General features: G+C 58.1%; 1 protein-coding gene across 1 annotated transcript in view; it reads left to right on the forward strand.

The window, feature by feature from the left end:
* Positions 1-2477, forward strand: part of IGSF9B (immunoglobulin superfamily, member 9B) — a gene marked incomplete at both ends in the record, with an annotated part of 20720 nt that overhangs the window by 293 nt on the left and 17950 nt on the right. The window contains one exon of the mRNA XM_008940145.1: positions 1091-1237. Within this exon, the coding sequence (XP_008938393.1) occupies positions 1091-1237 (147 nt within the window). The remainder of the gene's footprint in view (positions 1-1090; positions 1238-2477) is intronic.

Genomic DNA, 2477 nt, shown 5'->3' on the forward strand with positions numbered 1-2477 from the left:
GAACCTGCATGGGCTCTGCCTCACGATGCTTGCTTTCCAGCCGATTGGTTTTAATTAAGCAGCAGCACTAGGAAGCCAGCTGGGCTGCGTGGGATGGGAGCAAGCGAGGCAGAGAAACCCGGGGTGATGCGTGGTGGTGGCGCGGCTGCTGCACCCCGGAGCAGCTGTGAGCTTGGGGGGGATGCTGGGAGGATGGTGAGGATGGAGCCGGAGCCACATGGCCGGTGGACGTGGCAGGTTGGAGGTGCAGAGCCCATGTGGCCGTTTGTCCATGTGTCGTCTGCCCCACGTGGCTTCTGGTGGAGTGTCAGGGCTGAGGACCAGCCCCTGGTGGGATGGCATCGTGGAACAGACCCATTTCTATATGCAGTTCCCTGGGTCTTACCCTGCTTCCAGGCTCTGCAAGGCCCAGATTGCTCCACTGGAACATCCTGTGGAAAAGAGGATGCCAGCACCCAAGTCTGGGCTGAGACCTGCCAAACTTGGCTCATGCTTGAACGATGCCAGAGCCCACTGACTGCTGGGCCAGGGTGGAGGTTTGGGCTGCTTTGCTGCCGGTCTGGTTTCTGGGGCTGTGCACAGGGTCAGCCCAGGGCCACTCTGGTTTATGGGAGGCTCCCAGGCCGGGAAAAGGCTTTGGGATGCACCTGCTGGCCAGCTGTACCTCTACCAGCCCCTGGCTGGTTGGTGTCACTGTGGGCAGTTGCTGCTCGAGGCACCTTGCCGGGCCATGGCAGCTCGCTCTGTCTTCCCCCGGTGGGCAAGTGCCTTGTTGGCTGGCCACAACCAGCAGCACCATGCCGCAAGGTCCCCCAAAACTGGGGATGGTGAGGCTCTGTGGCCATGGCAGCTCGCTCTGCCTTCCCCCAGTGGGCAAGTGCCTTGTTGACTGGCCACAACCAGCAGCACCATGCCACAAGGTGCCCCAAAACTGGGGATGGTGAGGCTCTGCCTGGCCCCAGAGCTGCTGCAGCGGCTTGTTGCCTGCCCTGGGCTGGGCTGTCCCCTGCAGCAGATCTCTGGTTTGGTGCTGGGGGGCTGTCCCCTGGGGCCAGGGGCCAGCAAACTGACGGGCGTGCTCTCCCCGCAGGCCGGGCCAGCCTGCACGACAAAGCCTCCCTGCGCATCGAGCAGGTCCGCTCCGAGGACCAGGGCTGGTACGAGTGCAAAGTGCTCATGCTGGACCAGCAGTACGACACCTTCCACAACGGCAGCTGGGTCCACCTCACGGTCAACGGTGAGCCGCGGGGCTGCGTGCGGTGCCGGGGCTGGCGTGGCCTCTCCTTGGGTTTCTGAGGGATGCTGGACCTGGGCGGTGGCCACGCCTCGCAGACGAGCGAGCCCAAAGCCCTCCTGGCTGACTGCTCCAGCCAGGGCGTGACTTACAAAGGGACAAACTTTTATTTGGGATCCTGCGGTTTAATTATGCAGAGCTTGTTTAAAGGGTAGACATCAAGAAAAGGGCTGGGAGCCAATCTCTTCAAACAAACAGATCAGAAAATCAAATCTTTGTTTTCTTGAAATTCAAATTTACTCAAATTACTTTCTCATTTTATTAAGGCTGCATATTAAACTAATTAGCAAATTGTTGTTCTCCACATCATGAGAGGTCTTTATTTTTAGCCCGGCAGCAGGGCTGTGCCTCTCCTGCTGCAGTGGAGTGGCTGGAGAGGAGATGTGGGCACCGGCAGCTTCTCGCTGGTCTTGCCTGACCTTGAGCAATTAATTGAAGCTTTCGGGGGGACGGCTGGGCTGTGGCACGGCGCAGAGCCACCTAATTGAGCCCAATTAGCAAGTGGGAGCTTTGCGAGTGGAGCCGTGTGGCACACCGGCCCTGTCCTCACCGCTGCCTCCTTTCTCCTCCTCTCCTGCCCTCCTCCTGCCTGCTAACGAGCTCAGAGGCTTGGGAAGGAGGGTGAGAAGGAAGTGTGCTGCGTGCGTCACCTCCCCCACACGCATGGATCCTGGAAACCACCTGCCCAAGGGGCTGGAAGTGGCCACTGGCACCCCAGGTTCCCTGTCTGGAGCTCAACCCCCTTTGCTAAATGGGATGCTTTGGGTTCTTTTTTTGCAGCACAGGGCACACAAGGGTTTAATAACAAAATAATAACTGGAATGTTCCCGGCCCGAGGAATTGCTTTCAGGAGGAAGGCTGTGGCTTTCCCCCAGCGCATTACAATGCTTCGTTTTCTTAGGGGAAAATAAAAATCATTTGGGGAGAAACAAAATATAATTCTTTTTTTTCCCCGAGCAGATTAAATTGCCAACCTGTCTTCCTCGAAAGTGGGCTTTAACAAGGGCCGGTAATTAGGGGCGGGCTGTAATCCTGCCAGCCTCTTTAATCAGGAAGGAGCCTTTCGATCTGCACTGCGGTGTTTTCCCATGTTTTGACAATAGCAAGTTAATGTGCAGCAGGGGGGGGACATGGTGCGGTGCCCTGGAGCTGCTGGGGAGGAGAGGGGACGGGGCTGGGGGGG

This window comes from Merops nubicus, unplaced genomic scaffold (assembly GCF_000691845.1).
Source record: "Merops nubicus isolate BGI_N331 unplaced genomic scaffold, ASM69184v1 scaffold26075, whole genome shotgun sequence".
NCBI lineage: Eukaryota > Metazoa > Chordata > Aves > Coraciiformes > Meropidae > Merops > Merops nubicus.